The sequence below is a fragment of the Scophthalmus maximus genome, chromosome 1 (genome assembly GCF_022379125.1).
Source record: "Scophthalmus maximus strain ysfricsl-2021 chromosome 1, ASM2237912v1, whole genome shotgun sequence".
Lineage (NCBI taxonomy): Eukaryota > Metazoa > Chordata > Actinopteri > Pleuronectiformes > Scophthalmidae > Scophthalmus > Scophthalmus maximus.
The window spans coordinates 22,467,212-22,491,989 of record NC_061515.1 but is presented as its reverse complement, the minus strand read 5'-3'; the positions used below and the strand labels follow the sequence as shown (position 1 = coordinate 22,491,989).

General features: G+C 42.6%; 1 protein-coding gene across 6 annotated transcripts; it reads right to left on the bottom strand.

Annotated features, from left to right (window-relative positions):
- Positions 1 to 3,910: 3,910 nt before the first annotated feature.
- Positions 3,911 to 24,654, bottom strand: LOC118310267 (poly(rC)-binding protein 3-like). 6 transcript variants are annotated; one of them, XM_035633055.2, is made up of 13 exons: positions 24,424 to 24,651; positions 15,828 to 15,994; positions 15,649 to 15,672; positions 15,514 to 15,546; positions 15,292 to 15,408; positions 13,895 to 14,026; positions 13,345 to 13,473; positions 11,573 to 11,716; positions 10,014 to 10,055; positions 8,938 to 9,016; positions 8,333 to 8,391; positions 7,511 to 7,680; positions 3,911 to 6,887 (listed from the first exon to the last, which is right to left on the bottom strand). In XM_035633055.2, exons 2-13 carry the CDS (start codon positions 15,900 to 15,902, stop codon positions 6,833 to 6,835), a joined length of 1,059 nt encoding a protein of 352 aa, XP_035488948.1. In that variant the 5' UTR covers positions 15,903 to 15,994; positions 24,424 to 24,651; the 3' UTR covers positions 3,911 to 6,832. The 6 variants fall into 6 exon arrangements, with proteins under 6 accessions (XP_035488948.1, XP_047191334.1, XP_047191341.1 ...); XM_047335378.1 differs by having other exon boundaries at positions 8,333 to 8,388; XM_047335385.1 differs by having other exon boundaries at positions 8,938 to 9,013.
- Between the last annotated feature and the right edge of the window lie 124 nt (positions 24,655 to 24,778).

Here is a 24,778-nt window from a genome sequence, read left to right as displayed (position 1 = left end):
ACAACAAGGGAGAGGATGCAGCCAGTTCAGGAGTAAATCCCAATACTTGAACGTCCGCTTAAAACCTGCTGTGAGTGCAGCTTTGCAGGAGCAGCGGTGTGTCTGTCGGTGTGGTGTGTGTGTGTGTGTGTGTGTGTGTGTGTGTGTGTGTGTGTGTGTGTGTGTGTGTGTGTGTGTGTGTGAGGGTCCTGCTTCCGCCTCTCACTCTCATTAGGAGGAAAAGCCAGCAAGTCACCAGGACAGCTACAGTGCAATAGCTGAACAGACTGCCTACCTTAGACCTAAGCACTTTATTCATTTGATGCAGGTAAAAAAGAAACTTCAGGAAAACGTGCAATGCAAAATCAAAGGGCCAAAATGTAGTAAATAATGCCTCTAAAGCAGGACCGCCCTACATCCAGATTAAAAAAAGAGAGACATTAGTTTTTCATTTCTTCCCAAATGACCCACCTGAGTGCCTCCGAGGCCCCCCAAGAGCCCCTGAACCCCCTTTTAGTCACCCGGCACCTGCATTATTCTCCCCACGCTGCGTCTCCGACTGATTGTTTCGCCCTCTGTGTCACGCCGCATCACTCTTCATGAACACTGATCACCAGCGGCCCCGCCTCCGATGGTGGACTGCAATACGGAGCCCGTCCCTCCCGTGGTGACAAAAGACCCCCGTGAAGGTGTACTCCCATCTGTGTTGCCGTGACGCCGGGAGTCCAACCCACCGAAAAGCATCTGAATGATTGAATCGCACACAGTTGAGACCCGTCAACTTTGCTGAAATGCATGATCATTGATTTTATCGACCATAGTCGAGCTTTATTGTGTCCAAAATCCCAAGGTGCACTCAAAAATGTCAAAAGACCAGTTTTTTTCCTCCCCTGCTCTCGGGTGATGGATCTACTTGTCTGAGCTACTCGCCAAGGTGTTTGTTTGACTTCCCCAGCTCATATTGTCAGAGTCCTGGCGAACTTCCTTGTCTGAAAACCCCATCTCCGTTCCGTCAAGACCCAGCAGTTCCCCTTTTGGAACCGAATTGAAATTTGACAGATCCTGATTTTTATTTGGATCGACGCCGAATCGATCGTAGATTGCAGTCTCCCAAATGTGCCTGATATTTCTTTCATCAAGTCCCATGCTTTATTCCCTGGGAAATCAGTCTGGCAATGTTAAAGAAAGTGATGACAAAACTCTGGATCTTCCCCAAATGAAGATTTAATGGGTTCCTTCGTCAATGTCCAATCTTGTTTTTTTTCCAATTCCTCCCCGGGATCACTCCTATGGCTCTGGTGCCGGTTTGGGGGTAAGCTTTGTTGGATAACTATTATAAACCCGGTAATTCTGTCACAACCTAATTAAAATCTATGGTCACAACGCTATTCACGAGGTATGTCTATCGTATCATTTCAACAGATTCTTTCCTGCTCTTGCCGTCGATGACGCTGTGAAAGTCACTCTCTGAGAGCAGCCCCACGGCACATATTGACCTCCCCGCAGCCACGCTCGGCTCATTTGATGATGCTCTCTCGCCGCCGACATTGGATTTTGCTCACTCGGCTCACCTCACACGCAAGGACACGGCCGAGATCCGAGTGGGGTGGGGAAGGGAGGAAGGCCAGGATATCTGGCAGGTGACTCTCCTCGCCCTCTCTGCTTCCAGACGTTCGCAACCACTCTCCCATTCGCAAGTCATCTCCCTCTGTGCCTTGCCACCGGTCCTCTGAATTATAGAGAAGGTTGTCCGTTTGCGAGCTCGCGGCAGCGCTGAGTGACAGCCGCTCCAACTTTGGTCCCAGGCCAACGCCAGGACAGAGGCGCGCCCCCATGTTTTGGGTAGAGCCCGGTCGTTCAAATCCTCATCGAACTGTTATTGTTGGTGAATTGATCTGGGACGAGGGAGCGGCGTGACGCGCGGCGTGACGCGCGGCGTGACGCGCGGCGTGATTCACGCGGGATTCTCTCGTGTCCTTCTTCCTGAAGGTCGAGCCACAGGGCAGTCTGGGTTACATTTTAGAATAAGCATTATTTTTTAATTGGACATCTGTCTAAGATGTGCGTTTTGCAAGTGCAACATCAATAAGAAGTATGAAGTATGTACTTGGACCACATGTAGGCTCAGCTCAATCCCTGATTACACTTCGGTGTAACTTTATATTAATGAAGTAAAACTTATTTCTATTTTAAAACTTCTATTAGTATTCTTAATGAAAGAGTAACCATGGTTGCCCCCCTGCCAAGAGAACTCCTCTCTCTTCACAGATACATTGTATTTCTTAACTGCGTTCTAGTGATCTCTTTTTTTTCCTCGTTTCGTTTGAATTTGCTGCATCTTCCATTTTTTCACCTCTGACTGGCTTCATCTGCTCGACAATGGCGGCAGAGGCTGGTGGTTATTGTTTTGCTGAGAGTCCTGTGGTGTGTGTTTGTTTTTTTCTCATTGTTAAAGCTTCAGGAGACCTCTTGTGTCGTTGAGGGACAGTTGGGCCCCCGAAGGCTGTGCAGTGCGTGAATGATGTGGGATTGAAAAAGGGTCTGCGTGTACTGTAGAGGCGCCGTGTGAATGTGTGCGTGGATGTGACTAGAAAAAGCACAATATGAATACAGTTCCTTTATATTTTAAAGTGGCGTTATTTGGTCCTGCGGGGCCGCCTGTGCCGCTGTTTCGAAGGGAACTTCACAGCCTCCTTTTTATTCCACTGCATCCTCCATCGGGCTGACAGTCAGCTGCAGTGGCAGGGTGAATACACACACACACACACACACACACACACACACACACACACACTTGCAAAGCTCTGTGCTGGATCTTGGCCAGCGATTATAGCCTAACCAACAATTTCTCAGACAGCTTATTGAAAAAAAAGATATCTACCCTCGAATCTCGCCCCGCAAAAAAACCCCCAGAGACAAATTTTTCAGTTTCGCTAAAAACTCCTCGTCTCACCGGCGTGCAACTTAGATTCACTTGGCATCAGCCTCTTGCACTGAGCCGTCAGTGTCCTGCGGAGATAAAGTGGCATTCTGGCCACCGCACATGATGTCACCGCTCTGCCAGATACCACAAAATAAGACCAATGCTTTTGTCCTTGAGGGTCTTTATTTTCCGCCTTAGAACCAACCCAGGGCACACAACAACTTATTTTCCCCAAATCTCTCCTGAGGTTGAGCTTAAAAACAAGCCTGTGTTGTTTCTGAACTCTTTCAATACTCACAACTGATTGGTTCATGTCTTCTAGGCAGAGCTCAAGGAAGTGAAAGTGGTCTTTTCGTCTGCCCTAATCTAAGTAAAGGTCCTATAGGTGCATATCAAGATGTTCAAATGAATTAAGGGTCTTTACTGCAGAGTGGAGAGACATCACTCTGTGAGTGTGTCTGATTTCAGAGTGACAAATGACCCCCGTCCTCTATTTTGTGGCCAGAGGATATTTGACAGGGATATTGCCTGTGGGCTGGTCTGAAGTGTCAAAAATAACGATTGGTTCACCGAGAAAAGAATTGAAGAAAGATCGAGAGGATTGCGCTGACTGGATGGAGGTGTGAACTTAAATAAAAAAAATAAAAAAAGAAGAATGAGAGAGGAATGAAGGAATTAACATTAGGGATATAATGCGGTTGCTCGACGTTGGCCACTGTCAGCTTTTGGCCCAACAAGCTTTAACTGCGCGCACGTGGACGGTGTGTTGAACACAAGCCAGAGAAAGAAAACAAGTCACGGAAAGAAAAAAAAATGAAACTTTATTTGTTTTTTATACTTACCAACACTTTTAAATGAATACCTATTCAATTACTCACAACTAATATAGATCTGCACATAGCAAATAAATCAATTGAAAATAGTTTTTTGTTTTCCCCCAAAACTGCAATACACACCAAAAAAAAAAAAGCAGAAAAACAAAAACTAAAAAATGTCTAGTCATTCCTCTTCTTTTTTTTTTTTTCCTGCTGTTGCTGCCACCTGGAAAGTGGTCCAAATGAAATGAAAAAATTCCAGCAAAGCTACACACAGCTCCCATGAATCTACGCTAACAACTAAGTAACGGAATACATAATTGCACATTGCACCCTATTATTGCATTAGTTGCAGTTTGATCAAAAGTCGTAGTATACGCGGGCGTTTAGCCTAGACACAAATGTAAATACGGTTTTCAAACACTGAGTAACATGAATACTGATGTCATTGAAAAATCACACTGCCATCACTTACAACTCGACGCTCCTGCTTTAGCGATCAAATATCATATTATACAACAATAATTTGCCAAGTGCACACGTCGGCTGCGCTAATAACCATTATCCATGTTTTCTGCAGACATCTCAATAGTACACATGCACTGTAACAGTTATATAAAAAAGCCATAATACCCTTGAGGATGTTCTTCACTGTTACATTGTGTGGGTAATTCGGAAAGAATTTCCTCTTAGGTATTAGCCAACTGTTCTATAAAGCAAGTTTGCCCCCCCCCCCCCCCCCCCAAAAAAAACATAATTTCAGCTTGTTGATTTGACAAACATTCCCATTGAAGTACAAGCTACGACAACTCAACAAAATAAATAAAAGAGAAACACCTATTTTGTAAATTTCAATGCTAGCACTTCTACTCGAGTTCACATCAAAATGTAAGAATTATTGCAGAATAATCATCGACTATGCATCGTTCAGTATACTGATACAGCATTTGGTCCATTTACATGATCACATTTATGCCATTAAAAGCGCTTAAGATCGCAAATGAAAATAAAAAAACCAGGACATTTTTGGCAAATACGTTGAATTTGCTTCAGCTACCCCCCCCCCCCCTTTTTTCAGTCCATACCCTGAGTTGTATTCACCGTTCACACATGAGCGTGGTATGAATTGTCTCGTCCATCCCAAAGCAAGAAAGCAACAAAGCATATCTCTTAAAATGTCCAACTTTTTATCGACTATTCAGAAACAAAACGAATAAAACGGGGTCAGTAGGTGTGTATGACGAAAATGTAGAATGTTGCTGTGTTGGACAGTAGCTAACGTGATCTCGACAATAACATTCAACAGCTGTTTGTATGCGCCAAACACTGAATTGAGCTCAGCCGAAGCCCGGGAGCGAGAAGCCATCAAATATTACTTAGAGCATCCTCATGAGTAGAATAAGCGTGGTGAGGGTTGACACACTCGACAGTACCAAATATCGTGCTCACCTCCCTCTCAAATCAAAATACACCGTACAACAAAAACAAACTTAGCTCGAGTTTCGAAAAATGTCACATGTGCATCACCGAACCCATGAATAAAGCGCGCGCTGGTTCAGCTGAAACTCGTTTTTTTCTTTTTCTTTCCCTTTTTTTTTTCGAAATAAAAAACAATTAAAGTTGCCGACATGGTCGTGACAATAAAAAGACATTCAAACCGAAAGTATCAAATCAACCGCGTGACGACGAATAAAGAACATGACGAGATGAACAATCGTGAAAAAGAGACTGAGTGGTCACGTCCGCCCAGACCCCGTGGGTTCCCCCCCCCCCCCCCCCCAATGAACCCCCTGAACATTCCTTCGCCCCAAAAAAATACCATTCAGCTTCTTTCCCTTGTTTTTCGTTTTTTTCTCGAAAAGCCTCCACAAGGACCGGGAAATTATTCTTTACTTTTTTTATTTTCTGCAGGCAACCGAGAGAATACTTTTCGGCACAAGGGAAGGAAGCTAAAAAGGTTTTGGCTTTTTATGTCCATCTAATTCCTCCAACATCGGAGGCAAGTCCAGAGTAAAGTGTAGAATAGTCTATTGCATGAGCGCCGCGTAGTCCTTGTACAAAACAAATACAAGTATAATAATAAGTTAGTAAAACAATCATTTAAATTTTTCCAGTCAGTGTTTTTTGCCACTGATACTTCACCAAATCCCATTCATGCATCTATGTACTAATAATCGGTATTGATAACAGGAGGCTGTGTCGGAAAAAGTTGTTCGCCTGGGCAAGGGAGTAGGACTCGACGTGAGTGGCCAAAGATGCTGAGAAAAGTTTTGGGGAAAAGAAAAAGGAGCACAGAGATATATAATAACAACGTCGTGTACACTGAACAGGCTTTCATCGAATACACAATGATACGACACTGAACACATGCAATATAAGCAATAATGTAAATACAGGAAATGAACGCGAGGAGGGAGGCTCTAGGAGTGATACCATTGGCTCAAAAGGGTCACGTGATGCAGCGAAGAGTCACGGGTAGAGATTGGATTCGTGAGTAGACACAGATGCAAATCGGGACAAAACGCAGAAACAATCCAAATGTTTTTATGTTTTTTTTCCGTCTTCAAAATATATGTTATCAGAATTTGATCATTGGGCTACATCCCACCACACGCTCTTCCGATAGCATCACTGAGCAGCTGAGTAATATGCGAAATATACTACGTTCTACGAAAAAAAACATTTTTTTACGAGTACGTCTTTATACTTTAAAATGATGTTCTATGACGCAGCACTGACAGAGAGAGAGAGAGAAAGAGAAAAGAGAGCGATAGATAGAAGAAAGAAGAAAGAAAGATTAACACAAGTTGTTTCTAATAAACATTCAACATGCTTCAACAGTAGTCTAAAAAAAAAAAAAGACGAAAAAAAAACTAATCAACAGAGAATTTCTTTTTTGTAATTGTTTTTTTTTTTTTTATGTAATTCTTTTTTGATTTGGCTCTCTGAAATAAAAGTGAGCACCCAACACTCCCCGGGTGTATAAAGAACTTTGAGCCGGGGCAGGGGAAGGTGGTCGTGTTTTTTTCTCGGAGAGCCAGAGCCAGAGTCCGAAGGGGTTGTCTGCAGTAGTCAGTCATTGGAAGGGGCCGAACGGAGGAGCCAGTCAGGGATCTCAGGATGTGGTCATGGAAGATGGGTCGTTCCACATGGCCGCCACGTCTCTGAACCTGAAGGGGCGGATGTTGGAAAAAGTAGGAATTATGGTAAATACCAGTTGCACATTGCATATGAACGCCCCCTCAAGTCGTAATTAAGAGTCCAGGTGACAAGAAGCTTTCAACATGGCGGAGAAGAGGATAGATTCAGTAATGGATGATGCTTGATTCTTTATTTTTAACATCAAGTACTAGCTGGTGCTTGTGCACCTACATTTTAATCTGTAATCTATGTCAATTTAAGTCATTAAATTTAACTTGATGTATGCACGATACAGTTATTACATTAGCTATTGTGCCATTTTTTCTCAATATGTTCCCACATTAGTGAAAAGTAGGCACATGAAGGCAGCAAAAAGTAAGTTGGTTTTGGAAAATTATTCACTATTTTATGGTTTAGGCAGATGCACATGGAACAACAACAAAAGTGGAAAGCAATATTAAAGAAGGAACAGAATAGAACTAGAGATTTCAGGTTCCGCGAGATAAGAAACAAGTACTTTTCCCCTCAGTACTGTACCTGTACAAACTGAGAGCAGCTCATTGTGCACTTTCAAAACAGAAAGATCCAGTGGCATAGCAATGGCGTGAATAATAATGTTTTCACTTCTGACCAGACTCAACCGGGCGCTGACCTTGCATTGATGAGGTACTGGGCCAGGCTGATGTTGGCGGGGGTCCCTGTGATGGTGATCTGGCGCTCCGATGACCCTTCCATGGCGTTAGCAATTTTGATCTGTGCCCCAGACATCTGACGGATCTCGTTGATTTTGGTTCCCTGGCGTCCGATTATGCAGCCTATTAGCTGGGAAGAAAACAGGGGTTGGACTTAGGATGGCGAAGGGAACGCAGCGACGGACAGTCAGAGCTGACGGCTTTCAGCGCTAACTTTAATATACTTGAGTCCAACAAGTCTTTTCCATTTAGGACATTCACTTTACACTGCCGGTCGCCTTTGGCTCTACAATATATAGCTCTACTGTGGAAAAGGAGATCTCGGTGGTTTCGGCTGATCTGCTGTCACATTGTATTTGCTGGAAACGTCCAACGGGAAGCCACGTTAAAGGATAATAAGCCACAGTTTTGTGACACTTTGGTCCAACATTTGTGAATATGGGCTTTGGTAGAAGTTAGTTTCCGAACAAGTTCTGTGATTCCATTTTGTTTCGTATTGCTGTTTTGGAACAGATTTGCCAGATTTATAGTTCAACCGGTTAATTAAGAATCCGTCAATCCAATTCCTCGGAAAATTTAACAATGGCTCAAATAAACTACGATTGAATTTGCTTGACCACTGGGAAAATCAGCTCACTAAGTCAATCGAACTCAAGGCAACTCGAGGCAAAAATGGATCCCGTCAGATTTTGAATGACAAATCTTTCATTTCATTCACAAACAGGGCACTTGTTTTTATTCCCAAGTGGATATTTTTCGCACATTGTGGCAAATGTACTCACATCATTGGGAATGGTGAGTTCATGAGTACTGGCCTGGTTACTGGCATCCAGACCTGCTGCTGGACACAGGGAATCGGACAGAAAGAGAGGAGGGAAGGAAATAGAGTTTGGCACACTTCGGGAAGTCAATAGACAGTGTTCAACTGCGCTCCAGTCCTGGAGCTTTTTTTTCAATCCCTGATTCATGACCAGTAGCCCACTTCTATGTCACTGGAAAGTCTGGCTCAGCCCTGAGCAGAGCCTGTATGAAATAACTGTCACCACAACTTGAATTTACTCTTATTAAATTGAAAAAAAACAAAAAAACACTGAGGCTATTGATTCGTTAGAAAACGGACGCTAGGGGAAAGAACATAAGACACCTCAACGTCAACAAGAGCAGACCACCAGCAGGCCATGTCAATGGCAGTGCAACACAGAGACCATTAGGAGGAGAACGACAAAGAAGAAGAAGAAGAGAATGGACGGAGACAGGAAAAGAAGCGAGAGAGAGAGAGAGAGAGAGAGAAAAAAAGGAGGAAGAGATTGAAGAGTTTGTCTCTACAGGTAAAAACGAGAGAAGGAGCTTTGGTAAAAGAAGGGTGGTCGTGTAGGTGGGTACGTACCGGGGAAGGCAGGGGTGGTCTGTCCGAGGGGGGTAAAGGGGGTTTGCTGCATAGCCAACTGGTGGAGCTTGCTCAACTGCTGAGGGGGGGAGGAGGAGGACAGCAGAGCTATGAGGTCATCATTGAAAACACACTCTCGCGTACGTACGCTCACACACACGCACGCACGCACACACGAACAGGTCTGTCCGCAAATGCTACAAGAGTAAAAAAGGGGGTCTGAGGATAAGTAACGACACAGACAGGTGACGGACGGACGAAGACTAAGAAAGAAAAGAGAAAAAAAGAAAGAAGAGGAGGAGCTCGTGGCGGACTTGGCCTGGTGTTGGGGCTGTTGCGGCGATGATGGCGAATGGATGTTCTTACATTAGCTCTGATTAAAAAAAAAAACACACTTTAGATTTCCATGCTTATGTTTTTCCAGTTTCTCATCATTCTTAAAATGATTTCTGTTTAAGTACATCCCCGTGCACAAGGTTTGCAAAGCGGTAATTTGACAATTACTGATCGCTATAGGTTTAAACGTATGGTCAAATGTCTACTTGACCAAACTAGGTGTGACCAATGAACATATTCCAGATTATTTTTGCAACCAATTTAGAATCAGTATATACAGATCTACTGGATATCACTGTTCAAGTTGGCCTAACATTGATGTCCCATTTTAGAACTGTTATTTTTTTTTAAATCCATGAAACTACTACGCCTGGTTCTAGTCTTTAATGAAATGCTTTTTTTGTCAACCGAAGTATAAAAATGATAACAGCCACGCTAACTGTGATATTATAGGCCCTCTTTCATGTTAGATGGTTGATTGTTACAGCATATCGAAAGCAACAGCCACCAGGCCAAGCCCCTTTGAGGTTTTGACGCCAAAAAGAGGGCCAGAGAGTCAGAAAAGTCAAAAAGATTTTGGAGTCACGTATAAGAAAGAAGATGTATTAATATTAACAATAAATATTAATAAGGGGTTGAAAGAGAGAAAGAGAGAGCTCGTGATAGAGGAAATGTTTGAATGCAGCCGGACAGGATTTTGGAGAGTGCAGTGCGGACTGCCTCTCGGGGCGAGCACTCACGTCTGGATGGGGGATGGCGTACTGTCCTTGAATGGTATAAGCCTGCGAACAAACGAGGAGAAGAGGGTTATTGCCGCGTCCTTATATAATCGGGACACGCACAACAACAATCCTGGCTTTTAATAAAACATTTATTATTATCTATTTCTGACAAGGTCAAGCTACTAAATCTGTGACAAAATGTCACGTAAACATTTGAAATGAATGACATTTCTACAGCCTAATCTTTCAATAGACCCAATATTAATTTGTTTAGACATTTCGAGCTATATTTTTAGCCACATCACAAACAAGTCATGCACCACAGACTACCCTGTCATTTTCTCATACTGTTCATCAATCAGATCCAGTTGAACTAAATCAATAAGGGACAACGCAGACAGTGGGGGAGTGACGGGGTAGGGGTAACAGAGGGGCGGCCCTGAGAGGAGTGATGTAACCTGTTACAGCTCTGTTCAGCTCTGAGCTGAGCTAAATGTCACGTCATGAGCCGAGACGCCAGAAAGAGACGGCGTGTCAAATCTCTACGTAGGGATCGGTTCAGTGGAGATTCAGCAAATCAATTCATTTTCAAGTTAAAAAAAATACAGGGGCAAAGGGGCAGATTTGAATATTTACTTTTCTTTCCCATATTACAGTTTAAACTCAAGTAGAATTGAAGGAGAAATTTATATTTGATATCTGTTATATATCCTCGGTAAACAGATACTCCTTGTGCTATAAGGCAACCAAGCGAGTAACCCATCAGATGAACAAAACAATTTTTTTTACAGTCGCTTATTTGATCATCGACTCTTTTGTTTCGTTGTCAACTTCATAGTTATGGATTTGCTTGTTCTTTGGCTTTGTCTTGCATGTCCTTAGTTAAAAGCGGTAAACCTAAGGGGAAAATCTAATTAAGGGTAACTACTGTAAGAGGAAATCTACATGCAAAATTTATTTTCTATTCTACTATTTCTTCTATATTCTGTCCACTGTGCTGCTGTCACGACCACATTTCCCCATTGTGGGACAAATAAAGGAATATCTTATCTTATTTTAACTGCGTCTCCTGTACTGCACATCCAGTCCACTAGATGTCCCTACTGAGTTTTTCCTTGCTTTGCACATCACCTGATTTTTAGCCACCTGGTGCACTCACCTGTCTCTCATTGGCCCTGCTCTGGTTTCTTCAACTACCTGTGTTGTTTAGATTTTCTGACCACAGTTGTGTTCTATCTGTCTCTGGATCAACTTTGAATTCTTTTCTAATCCTTACTGTGATGTTCTCTCCACCTAACCTGGATGGCTGTGTGTGTGTGTGTGTTTGCGCTCAAGGTTTTACTGTATATGTGATATGTGTGAACAAACTCTTCCATGAAGAAAAATGTGATCGATCCACATAGATGTCTTTTATCTCAGTTCCTGCTGTGATTGGCCCCGGGGTGGGGGTGACGGGTGACAGTGAGGGGCACAGTATACGGCAGTGATTGGTTCATGCTAGTTGGGTTGGGTTGGGGGGGGGGGGGGGGGGGGGGGGGGAGGGTGGAAAAGTGAGAAAAACCTGGTGCGACACTAACAGGCAGTGGCTGGTGCTGCAGTAAGAGGCTGAGGTTGGCTGTGGACGCCCCCAGTGGGTCCGCTCTTACCTGGCCACCTGAAAAAATGACAGGGGTGGAGGCAGGCTTGGGGCGGTAGGGGATGGTGGCACCTTTCGGTGGGGACTGAGGAGAGCAAAGGGAGGGGGGGAAGACAGTGGGGGGATAGAAGAAAGGGGGGCAAGATGTGGAGAGAGTGTTAGAGCAGAAAAAAATAAGGAATAGAAAGAGAAAGAGAGAGACATTGCATTAAGTGAGACCAGAAGGGGACGGTGCCTTAGGGGAAGACAGCCTGTGACACTCAAAAACAAAAGTGCTCGTCACCGTGTGTCCATGCTGACATCGGATGTCCCAAATCGGTGCACAACTGAACTCGGATTTACCCCCCCGAAACATCACTTTCAACTGGATAATGATGACGCGACATACTGTACTCTGAATATCTGGCTGGAGTCGACATTCTAGAGACTTACACTCGTGTCACATAGATCTCCTAAGATCCAGCGGTTGGTGCCATCGTGAAGGCCCAATGGAGAACCGGCTGTGCAGACAGTTAGAATTAATGGTGCGAGAAAAAAATAATAATAAAAGTGAAAGAACAACTACAAAGTGTGTAGCCCTTTTTGATCAAAAGCAATATTGTAATGTTCACGTGCTAGCGGTTATAGCAATGTCTGTGTTTCTTAATAACAGAGGCCCCGGGGGGGGAGGTACTCTAGAGTTAAAAACAGCAAAGTAAGTACCTGGTGTATCGATTACTCAGGTGAATTTTTAATTTCCAGTCGGTGGCTTGACAAGTCTGCCGCCTTTTTTTTGGCATCAAGCCTCCACCTCCGTCGGCTCTCATCATCAACGGATTCAAGCATCAGCCTTTTAGTTATAGATATTAGAGCCCGACCGATATATCGGTTGGCCGATAGTACCGTCCTATATTAGCCATTCACAGACATCATATATGTATATATATATATATATATATATTATCGGACGATGTATCGGTAACCAGAAATCTTGAAATCCCTTATATCGATATCGGCATCTGCCCCCAAAAATCCAGATCCGTCGGGCTCTAATAAATATGATAACTTCACCCTAAAAGATCCACAACATGATGATCATAATTCTCCATTTTTTATTGAGCTTTTGGCAGCAATGGAGGGACGAGCTGCTGCAGATTGTCAAACGTTAAAAAAGTTACCAAGAGACTAAATCGTATAGATCCGTCATTAGTGAAATTAAAGTGGATAACAGAAATCAACCACATTTTACCATCAGAGAGCCTCGGATACAACAGTTCAAACTCGTAACGGTGTTAAAAGTTATAATCCTTAAGATTTCATAACACCAAACTTCATTGTTTTGTATATATAGATATAACATATAGATGTTCAATGCATTTATAGTCGCCATGAAGCCCAAACATCATGTCTCCTTTCCTGTGACAGAATCCTTTCTCTCTTTCTGGACAGTGACATATGATGGTTGCCCTATGATGTTTATTCATTTCATTTAGCTGTAAACAGACACACCACTTACTCTTCTGTTGTGTTTTTATCATTGGGGAGTAATTTCGATGTTGGGGATATATATGCCCCCCAGAAAAGTTTGATTTCCTATTGTGTCACCAAATCGACCAAGAGTGAAATCTTAAAGACTATAACTGGAAGCAAACTGCTCTATCTCCCGTTTTATTCATGTTTATTCATTGTTAATAATGTGTCTTTCATTTGTTCCCCCCCCCTCCCATACTGTACCTCGAGCATCACCACACATATCTGTTTGACACACTGAATGATGGCCTCTGGCGCCCCTGAGATCGTCACCGCCCGCTCGGTGGAGTTGGGGAGCATGTCACCTGCAACCTGCACCTGAGCCCCTGTGGACTGGAGGTAAGGAGGAAATGTAAAAAATATTAGAAAAAAAATATGATTGGTCCTGCTTCCATCTTTTAAGCAACCTCAGAGCAAAAACTGATACCAGAGGGCCAAAATAAAAGCTTTAGGCTTCATCCACTTATTTTGACGGTGTGAAACCAGATTTAGAATCCTAACATGAGAACATGAATCATAAATTTAACATTTGCAGGTTATAACATTAACAAGATTATATATATATGTATATATATATACTTATATATATATATTATAATATGATTTATCTTTGTTTTTACGCTGCAAAATCCCTCCAAAACGTGTACACCTGTAGTATTTACTATAATATCTGATACCACTGTTAGAAAAAGACAGACCAAATCATGTAATGTACGCCGCAAATGAAGAACTTATGTTTCTCCGTGCGCTATACCTCTCTCATTTCTTTGATTTTGGAGCCTCCCTTGCCAATGAGGGAGCCGCACTGGCTGGCCGGGACGACGAGCCGCAGGGTGACGGGGGGTTTACTGGTGGCTGGGCTGTTGCTCATGGAGTTGATAATATCCTGAGGGGGGAGAAAAGATTTTTATTTTAGATTAAAACGTTGTCCTCTCCTGCATGTTGCTGGCGGCTCCCGGTAGAGATCCACCCTACATGCATTCGTCCTGCCGAAAAAAAATCCCCTTGATGTCAGAGAGAAGATGTTTAAAACGCTGTAGCACAAACTTCCTTCTTATGGCTAAATATTAATAATGTATTAATATTTCCGCAACAATATAAGTGTACACTGAATTTCACTTGTCAAGTACTGTATTCAATTAAAACTTTGAGGTATAATAGGATATTGTTTTAATTTGGGATCCTAAACAACAGAAAATGATGTGTAAAAGTGTGGGCACCATTCCGAGTCATGTGGACTTTGCCCCTCTATGTTTGCGCATGCGCGTTTGTTCCTGGCACCGATTCATCCGTTGTGTTTTTCAGGGGGGGGCAGGGGGGGGGACACTTTGGCTCGTTTCCGGCCCGGGAGTGCGCTGACACGGGCGCCCCGAATCATAAAAACACAGGCACTGGCCCAATTCCAAAAAGCGCTGCAAGGTTAGATCAGCACAATTCTGTCCTACATAGCGGGGGCCAAGCCTGCTTTGTATTCCATTTGGAAATGAGTCAGTGAGCCTGCTATGAAAGCACAGCATATGGTCGCATATGCTGTGCAAGTGTATTTACCGATGCACAGGTGTACTTTACTTGACTTGTACAGATGTAGTTTAATAGTTATATTACAGGTTAGGATTTTTGCTCAAATGACACGGGATGCTTTTAAAATCTTGATATATCTCGACTACTCTACCTACTCTACGACGATATAGAAGAACTTGAAATGATTAATCCAATGACAATATACTTTGATTGTCATTTGTTTTCAGTCATTTTGAGGTTTGAACTATTGGTTTTGACCAAACAAACGTTTCCCTGCATAAAATATATGTGAACACTATATGTATCTTCCTGGTAGTACTGACATGCTGCTCATACAGTACTACATTCTTTGGGAGAGCTTCTGATTGTGTGTGGGTGAGTGGGACTGTGCTCTTGTATTATATTTTGTACTAAGGACCCCCTTGAAAACGAGATGGTTCCTTATCCTTCTAATAGATGTTCATACATACTTGAGTATGGAGTATTTCTACGGTGCGGTATGAATAATTTTACTCTAAAAGGATGTGAATGCTTCCTCCACCACTGTAGAATACAGTGGCAGTTGACTCATTACAGTGTGGAGCTTTCAAAAACAGACTTTGAAGGGGTTCAAACTATTCACATTGGTACCTCCTCAAACTTGTAGGCGATCATGGCAAAGGCCTTGAAAATGGCATCTGTCGGCCCGGTGATGGTGACTATCCGCTCGGGGCAGTTCCCCTCTGAGATGTTGATCCGGGCACCGCTCTGTGGGGGCAAAAACCACACGCCGTTAAGAGCTGTGATTGGTTTCTGATTCTCAGGGTTTAGGGAGCGTCAGTGTCGAATGTTTGCAGAAAAAGTAAAACGTACGTCTTCGCGCATCTTCTTCACCGTTTCTCCTTTCTGGAAGCAAAAGAAAAGACACAAGGTTAGGATGCTTGGTGCATTTCCTATGTGTGTTAACTGTGTTTTACATGATTTGCTTGTTGCGTCGGTGATAAATACCTTTCCTATGATGCTTCCCACCTCCTGCAGAAACAAAATAACATTGTTAGGTGCTTGTTTTTCCCACAGGGACCCTTTGAAATTCTTCTTATCTCGACAGATAATTAAAGGAAGTTTACAGGACAGGAAATCCAATTGACAGCCCAGGACGTTTTTTTGTTTCTTGGTGGTTTCCTTACCTTGCCGTGCATCAGCAACCTGATGGTGAGGGTCACATTCAGTCCACCTTCTGATTGGACCTTGATGGGCTCCATGTTCAGGATTGGATGTGAAGGAATAAGGGGCGTGGTCACGTGAGAGAGGAGTTCGAGGGCCAGTGTGATGGTGGAGTCAGCCAACCGGTCACCTGCAGATTTGAAAAACAACAAATGAATGAATGAATGTTATAGACGATTATGTATATTCTTGTTTATTCTCCTATATTCTCGTGTATAAAGAACAACAACATGGTGTTAACCCCCTTCACACAATAGTTTTGGCACTGAACCCAAAGCCCATTTGTTCCTCCTGAAGAATTGAGACTTCAGACACAGATTATGAATGAACTCTCTTACATTTTTAGAAAGGCTCGGTAACTTTGTGAGACAGCCGGGTGCTGTCGATTTCGGTGAATGTTTCTCAAAACAGGAGTAAAACCTGGATTTTTTGGGACTTTTTTTTGTCAGCGGATTAATCCACATTTGCTGCTGTGCTGAGAATTTACAGACGTGTTTGAATGTATATGTATTTATTATAAGGAACAGTGTTGATCACTGATGCGTTTTTTTTTTTAGACGAGTACGTTGTTGTCAGTATAAGAATTAATCTTGGTTTGGCAATTTTTTTTTTTAAAGAAAAGATAGAACATCTAGTAATGTAGGTGGGTCTTGTTTTGTCGATCATGTGGCATTGTCTTTATTTACCACACAGAAAATATTCTAGCAAAGAAGAAAACTACACAAGAGGGAGAGAAGGGTTTGATAGGAGCACGGCATCTCACTTTTAGCAGCAGGAGAGAAAAAAATACTATAATAATGATCATATATGCCATACATCCAAAGATGGAATGGAATCTGCTTTTGAAAAAAAAAAAAAAAAAAAAGAGTGAGTCGTGTTCCGCCTAATTCAGGATGCAGCCGTTTACAATACAGATGTAGGTCGGCATATGTCTCTCCAGTCGAACGCCACTTCGGTTCTCATCAAGCTCGTTTCAACCGGAGCCCCCTCGGAATCCTGCCCGTCAGGTGATGCGGCGACGAGAAGCCAGCAGGGCTTCAGAGTGACCACAAGAGGGCGCTCCGGCCTGTGATCTCCACTCCCTGACAGTGGCTCTGAATATTACTATTGACTTCAGTCAGTGCTGGAGCATTATATACTGTTATGATCATTATTTTTTGTAATATCTATAAGTATATATCTCTCACAGTACTGTGAAAAAGCACCTGGAACCGTCACATCGAAAGCATTTGATAAAATTATGAAACTTTTGTTCCTTTTTATTTATTTACATTGCAGCCTGGTGAAAGATTATACAGCATGTGGACTAAAAAGCTTTTCTGAAGCAGTTGACCTTGACTGAAGAGACATGATATCGCTGTCTGCCAACGAGTGTCACTGTTGATATGCGGAAATGGAAATTTGCATATATATATTTTACTCATCACTACTTTTCCCTGCCTCCCTCCTCCCTGTGATTTGCTAATTTGCAGCCGTTGTCTCTGCAGTTTGTTTGTTTCCCGATTGAGAAGACCTGCGTATTAAAAATGTGTGGGTTGATTAAAAGCGGTTCTTGAGTCGTCGCCAAGCCAAAAACATTACAACACGACCAGCTGCGTGCATTTAATCGAGAAAAAAGGGACGAGTTTACAGGCAGCTTATGGGCTACGATCTAAAATAAAACTGGCTCGTCTTCAGTGCGAGTCGTGTTGTACAAGAAGTGTCTCCACGAGGTGATTGGGGTTGAAGGTTTTGTCTCTTGGAACTGCTCGACCTCGCCCGTCACCCCGTGGGGGAATGGTCAGAATGGTGCTCGTGTTCGCTACAGAGCTACAAACGCATCCGTATCAATCTTTCACTTGACCAATGGGACCGAACTGCAACTGATAAAAGCACTGCTTCAGAAATGATGACCAGTTAATGTTTTTTATTATGTATGAAATAAGACATCCACTACGTCAAGCTGAAGGGCAAAAATACGATACTAGTTTGTAAATATTCTCCTTTCGTGGTACATTAATGCCCATGGAGTATTTTTTTTTTCCTCCTGTGTTATAGAATGAAATATTTAAGTGACTGTGAGGACATTTGACAGTTTATGTTCAGTCTCTTCAAGACACTTTACATGTTTTGTGTTTGAGGGCGACAACTTTTCCTGAACTCTTATTGGACCATGAAGGAAAAGCAGAAGTGCTTCAGCTTTATTTAATATTTTCTTGAATACTTGATACGCAGTTTGGACTGTAAAATGTTCAAGAATGCCCTCGATAAACCCAAAGTTATATCAATTTTACTGTGACTTACAAAGCACAAAGCCACAACGAGCACTTGCTGTATAAATGAGGTGCTCTGAAACACCCCGGGATGTCAACGTTGCTTTTTTAAGTAAAGATAAACAATGATTCCACAAGTTTTTAAACTGAGGCTTCTGAATGTTTTCATTACCAATTAATCTGACAGTTATTTCTGCTCTGTAACTGATGAATTATTTGGTTTTAAATAGCGATAATTGACTGAACGTCTACTTCGGTTCCAACAAACAGTCCAAATATTCCTGTGATCAGTTTGAATACTTGTGTTTGGTGAGACATTTTTTTATTTATGACTACGATTTAATTTCTCCTTTCATAATTTTTTTAAATAAATTTTACAACCTTAACTTTTTTTAAATTTTTAAACTTTGACTTTAAATCAAAGTTGCAAATGAAGTTCCAATAAATGACTTAACGTGTAAATATTATAGCATAGATTTGTTAGTTTTGTGCTTTATTTGCGTGTATTAATACCTTTAACTTTTGTATAATAATAATGATAATACTTGATCAATACAGGTTTTTATAGACACTTTTGTCATCTTGCCTTCCTAACAGCTTCATGCTTTGTTAATTTGACATGCAGTCCGACTTGCAGACGTGTTTCTGCAGAGAAAAAAAAAAGAGGAAACCATGCATATGGAGCAAGGACAGTTCAAAAGGTGCTAAACAGAGGCAAAAATAAACGCATATGAATGTTGGTGAAAATGAACTTGGCCCCTAAGTCTATCAAAACACTTTCCGCTTAATCTCCTCTCGATTAACTGATGTATGAATTGATTAGTCGTTCAAGGTAGTTGTTGTGACGTGTTGGGAGCGGTTACGTGTTCATGGTTTCAAACTTGACCCGCGCACGTGTTAGAAAAATAAATAACCTCTGGCCCCGGAGAAGTGTTCCTCCTCTAATCTACGCCGCCTGCGTGTTGGGCGGAGGCCAGGGGAGGTTTCGACAGATAAGGACAGGGATTCTGCTGCCAGCTGTCTCTCCAATCTCCCAGAGGAGACCAGATTACATAAAAAGCCTTAATCCGGGTTTAAGACCCAAGCCAGCGGTGCAGGTCCTCTCCAGGGGCGGGAAGGGGGGGGACGATGGGATTCAAGCTGACGCTGATGATAGATGGCACAGCGTTCATCCCGTTTCAGGACTACAGATAGTGAGGGTTTTTTTCGGGGCAAAGTTCTGAAATATGTGACTTTCACTCCCAAGATTTCATTTTTCATCATGTACAGTTAATAGATACTATGTCGGACTACATTTTCGATACCGTGCATGCTTTTAGAAACCTCGCACAATAATGAACTTCCCGTAAAAAAAAATATTTATATATATCCTTAAGGAGCCTCCCTTTCCATGATTAAGACTGAAGCTTCTCTGGAGATTTGGGTCAACAAAAGCGAGTCTGTTGGACCTCTGCGATGAACGAGGTCAGCGTCAAGAGCGGCATTATTTTGAATACACTACTTTTGCTCATACATCCTGTAGCATAATAGAATTAGGTCAAGGCCCCCGTGATTCATTTGCCCCATTGGGCTAAAACCTTCCAGCAAGTAGGCAGTTTTTTTTAAATTTATTTTGAGCCTCTGAATTTTATTATTTTTACACTTGCTGCATTTTTTCAAAGGCTGAAAACATCCTCATGAAAGCTGATTTTTTTTTAAAATCACATTTTTTCTTGCTCGGTGGCCACTTCGACTGATGTTGATTTTTTGTCTTTAACACATTGCACATGCATCGACTTTGTGATTTTCCACTCTTGTCTCTCTGCTAATCAGGCAGGAAGTTAGAGAGGGGGGCCAGAGGGGGGGTGGTGGTGGTGGTGGTGGGGGTTGAGAAATGCAGGGAGGGATGGCAGGGAATTTTTCATGACATCTGATGGGGAAAGTGGGTCACGCTCGGCGTTGCAGAGCTGCTAGCCTCCTCCTCTATGGCGGCTATTGAATTAATCACGCTTTACGCTCGGCTGGACAACGCAGTGCACACAAAATGGCTCCCCCCCTCCCCTTCGCCTCCAATCTCGCCCCTGCGTCTGCATGGCGCTCGCCACGGAAAAAGAAAAAAAAGACTTGCGCATTGCATCTCTGAAGGAACTTGAATCTAAGGTCTCTTCCTCTTTTCATCTCACCGTCCCCGCTTTGTGCACCGGCAACAATGAGACGACGCTGCTCTTGTGCAGAACCGCCGGTGTGTAAATGATGGGAGAACACATCTGGACAAATGGATGAAAAAGCTAATTTGAGGGCAGATGTATGACATGTGAAAGTACAATATGTCGAATGGGAACGCTGATGCTCTAAGCTATTTCATACGTTGTCTTTTAAGAGTTTATTAATGTTTAAAGGCAAAACACAAATATTGATATGTGTTTTTATCTATGTAGTAGATCTTACAGGAAGAAGGCAGCGGTGGCTACAAGACATGGAGGCATCTCATTACATAACTATACATATAAGAGTGGACGTTTGTATTGACTCTGCCAAACAACTCACTCTGACCCCTTTGACACGGCCCACATGAGTCTGTCCTGTGTCGTTTGAGTCCGGAAAAAAGTTTAAATGTTGAAAAAAACAAACTGCGCCATGTTCCTCAAAATATAAAAGCTAGAACAATCGTACCCTTACAGCAAGAAAGAAGAAATGAATAATTTCTGCCTAATTATTTAAATTTATAACATTATGTATATATTCTAGACGGGACCTAAAACCTTGTGCTGTCGGGCAACTAACCGCCGCAGATATTGGTCCAGACATGTATGTTTATGTAGTTAAAAGCTGTTTGCCGCTTTGCATTTCAGGTAGTAAATGATGGATAAAGTCCATGTAACCATCACCCTGTGTATGACATTTGCAAAAATCTTTCCTGCTCACGTTTTGGTATTTTTGCAGAGAAACTGGATACTAATCAAATCATTTCACCAAATCATTCAATCTGAATATTTACTAATAAAAGATTAAGTGATTGTTTTACATGTTTATCCTCATATGGGTAGATTTAGAAGATCTTGATACACAAAAATTATCAACTTAAACCTAAAATTAGACCACAAAAAATGAATATTCTCGCCAAATCATCATAACACACTAAAGCTACGGACCCAATCCCCAAACCAACTGTGAAAAAATGTAAAAGAAGTAAAATCGTGATATCATCTCATTCACATGAGAAGAATACAGTATGACATTATATAAGCACAAGCCTATTAGCATGCGTTCCTACAGGTTACATGTGTTGAAAAACAAGTTGCCATGAAATCTTCCTTGCGATAGAAAAAAAAAAGGAAGATGTGAAATCGTGTAAAGAAAATCATTAAATGGACGTCTGGCAGTCTTAATCTGAGCCAAAGCTCCTGTCATCTGTTCATCCTAATCCACATATCTACAGATATGTCATTATGACGTTTTGATATAAAACCCTGTACACCAGAGCCTGAGCTGAAGCCGCGGAGGCAGAGGCTTCTGAAAATGAAGGGCCTCACCTACAGTTTGTAACGTCTGAGATAATACATTTAAGGTAACTGCATTGTTAAAAATGTAAATGTAGGACTATAAAATATGAGAGAGAATGTAAATTGTCAATTTTCTGGTTGCTTTTTTTAAAATCAAAATCGTCCAGGCATAACTTCCCATGTGTTGTGTGATGTTTATCTGTATTTCAGATGTTTTGGAAGGAGGTGTCTTCATCTAAGCTTTTGTTACTCAGTTACATTCCTTGTCTTTTTTCAAGAACACATAGAATCTAATTTAGTTAGAAGCTTTTAGTTGTAACATTTTGAGTTTTTGTGTCGCTATTTTTGCGCGAGTTCATGACAATGGACATGGAAATGGTATTTCAGATAAGGCTGTCGACTGAGAAAGTTTTAGGAAGGTCAGTCTCCAGGTGAGGGGGGCGCCATGGCAACCGCCCCGCTCTCAAACCAATCTCCATTGATATGTAATTCGTACTGTATGTGTGGGTTGGCCTTTTTGGAGATTTGCGGCCATGTTGAGCTCATCAGTCAACCGAAAATGACCAAGGCAGCTTTTCCACTCCAACATCGACTTGAGCTTGAGTTTTGATGGGAATTTCATAGTCTGAACAAATAATCTAATGGAACATTAATGAAAAGAATTGTTAGCTGCACTCCGCCATATTTTAATTGAATTAAGGTATTGAAAATATATTTTAGCATCTTGTTGCTTCATCTTTAAGTATTGCAGGATGATTTCTTGCTCTTGTAATAGAGTTCTCGATTTAAATGATGAAACTGAAGAAAAAGACTTGGGACTGCAAGTTTTTATGGCAAAATTGAATGTGGCAGTTAATGTACTCAACCAAAATGTTAATTTGCAGACAACATGTGAGTCCATGACTGGGCTGTTGTACTGTACGTGCTTGTGCTCCAATTACGGGTGAGCAAAAGGAATAGCAACGTGCATGTAGGGCAGGAGCGGGGGCACACGGAGGGATGACCTGGTTGATCCATATGTTTCCAGAGGATCCGTTCAAAGCAACTCAGTTCTGCATGGATGAGTCACGCACGCTTCACTTTCAGGACTCTTTGGCTCTTTTCTATCTCGCAGGACGGCGAGGAAAAGCACGTCAGAGGCAAAGTTTGTGACAGGGAAAGCAACAGGAATCAGGACTTTGAGGAGCAGGGAAAAGGGATGATAGATATTATCGCCGGTGACGGTCGCTCCCGTCAGAAACGGTAACTGTCAGCAGTTCAAGCAGAGGAAGATGGGAGAGTTCCACTGAATCCTGAGGTTGCTGCCCTGAGTTTACTGGTATATGAGCAGCTCTTGTTTCGTCTTGCGCAGGCTTTTGGTGTACGTGGCGCAGCCGAGCGGGGGGGCGTCCACCCAATCGGCCTTCCTATACGCCGCTATGACAGTGCTCTCAAGAGCTGTCAGCTCACATCAGCCGCCCGGCATCCTGATAGCTCAGTCTAAATCACAATCAAAACTATGGCCACCACATCCTCACCGCGAGCAGTCAAATCGGAGAAGGCAACGTGCGAGGGAAGACACGAGGGGGGCCAACTATCACCGAGTGGCTTTCAAAGAGTACCTCACAGGGATGTACGGCGCGGGGGGTGGGGGCTCCGTCGAGCGCAGTGTAAAAGGCTTTCGCGGCGCAGGCACACCATGTTGTGCTGCGAATGCGGCGCGAAAGAGCCGAGCGTCAGGTCGGCCATTTTAGATTTGCCACAATTTGTAATGTGAGATCACCGCTTGTCACAAAGTCATGGCTTCCATACGCGGGGGGCTTTCGCCGAGCAGTCGCGCAGAACCGAATCAGGAGCGCATCCCCCTTTTTCGTTGGTTTCCCTCCTTCTTTTTCAGCTAAATGTGACTGTCGTGCCCTTTTCACACCATTTTCAGTCGCTGCTCTATTAATAGCATCTCCTACAGTAAGGAACACCAGTTTTGCAGCATATGAGACTTTCGCTCTCGATTCCGCAAGATGCATTACCCAAACAAAGGAGTTGTTCACTTACATTTTTCGAAGTCAAATAAGGCATTTCACATTCGAGCAAACGATGGATGACATTTTTGGTCGATGGCTAGCCAATAATAAGGCCATCAGCAGTGCTAATATCAGTGTGACGATAATTGGAATAATGATCTTCGGGAGGAACTGATGTATCAGTTCCACTGAACACGATGATACATTGGCATTCCCACAGTGCAGTGTAGGTGTACTGTATAAGCCACACGGTTCTTCCAGTTATCATCGGTTTCATGCTCCGTGTTCACTGCTCCTTCTTCAACAATAAAATCGCTCACGCTTGATCATAAGCAAAGACAATGAACACCCAAACAATGACAATCAAGAGACCCCCTCCGAAAGAGCAAAATCCACTGACCGTATAATTGACTATTGTCTGGGGGGAAACCAAAATATGTCCTCACTGCATGCCGTCACCTAATCGGGAGCGTGCCTGGGCTAACTTCCGAAAAAATGTTAACTTGATCTAGTTCGAATAACCGAATTAGATTACGAGTCAATAAGTCGTACAGTGTCGCGGCTCATTATTTTTGGACTGCGGGTAAGTTAGCCAGTTAATTAATTATTGATGTCGTTACCCAACTTGCATTTCAAACAAGTTTTTGATGATTTTTTTGAAGTACAGAATGAATCGGTTACCTTTAAAAAATATATATATTTATACATATGTATGTATAAATATATATATATATCAGTGCTAGAATTCTAGTATTAAGCGCTACAACACACCTTGACCTAGGCTTTGCAAAATGATTCGCCATAAGAGCCATAAAAAGAGTTTACCTTTATGTTGCACAGGACGCGACAGATGATGACCAGTTTCAGCGTTGCAAGATTAAAAATCGCACAGGGAAAATATATTTTTTTCCCCTCTTCCTTTCGCTCTGCCCAGGACAAACTCTGCCACCCGATTGGTCCGAACCACCAGGTCACATGAGCGACCGGAGGCGCACGTGACACTTCTTGAAATGATATGACGAAAAGAACACGACTGGCGTCCTCAACGAGCGCAGCTTTTTTGTTAGCGGTGGCGCGATACTCTTTGTCATTCTGTTTGGTGTCAAGTGTAAATAGGCCGTATGATGAGGCGTAATCTGGGTGACCATCGCCCACCGCCCCCCCGAAATCCACCCCCCTT

Bases quoted from the DNA above. Each gene is read 5' to 3' on its own strand.
- LOC118310267 (XM_035633055.2), bottom strand. From the start codon at position 15,902: ATGGAGCCCATCAAGGTCCAATCAGAAGGTGGACTGAATGTGACCCTC. The intron at 14,027-15,291 runs GTACCAATGTGA...CTCCCCCCTCAG, and splicing joins TCGCCTACAAGTTTGAGGAG to GATATTATCAACTCCATGAG. The intron at 7,681-8,332 runs GTGAGTACATTT...TTTTCTTCCCAG, and splicing joins AACTCACCATTCCCAATGAT to CTAATAGGCTGCATAATCGG.